The 390-nt window shown below is 34.1% G+C and overlaps 1 protein-coding gene across 1 annotated transcript; it reads left to right on the top strand.

Annotated features, from left to right (window-relative positions):
* Positions 1-6: 6 nt before the first annotated feature.
* LOC108254388 (integumentary mucin C.1-like) lies at positions 7-387 on the top strand (the record flags this gene model as incomplete). The annotated part of the gene is made up of 1 exon (XM_017449383.2): positions 7-387. A coding segment is annotated over exon 1 (355 nt), but the record flags the coding sequence as incomplete, so codon positions are not given.
* Positions 388-390: the final 3 nt, after the last annotated feature.

Here is a 390-nt window from a genome sequence, read left to right as displayed (position 1 = left end):
TAACACAACCCACTACAACAGAATCATCAACTATGTTAACACAACCCACTACAATAGAATCATCAACTATGTTAACACAAACCACTACAACAGAATCATCAACTATGTTAACACAAACCACTACAACAGAATCATCAACTATGATAACACAACCCACTACAACAGAATCATCAACTATGTTAACAAAAACCACTACAACAGAATCATCAACTATGTTAACACAACCCACTACAACAGAATCATCAACTATGTTAACACAACCCACTACAACAGAATCATCAACTATTTTAACACAATCTACTACAACAGAAGCATCAACTATGTTAACACAACCCACTACAACAGAATCATCAACTATTTTAACACAATCTACTACATCGCAAGCATCAA

The sequence above is a fragment of the Diaphorina citri genome, unplaced genomic scaffold (genome assembly GCF_000475195.1).
Source record: "Diaphorina citri unplaced genomic scaffold, Diaci psyllid genome assembly version 1.1 scaffold70089, whole genome shotgun sequence".
Classification (NCBI taxonomy): Eukaryota; Metazoa; Arthropoda; class Insecta; order Hemiptera; family Psyllidae; genus Diaphorina; species Diaphorina citri.
This window is presented reverse-complemented; position numbering and strand designations above follow the sequence as displayed.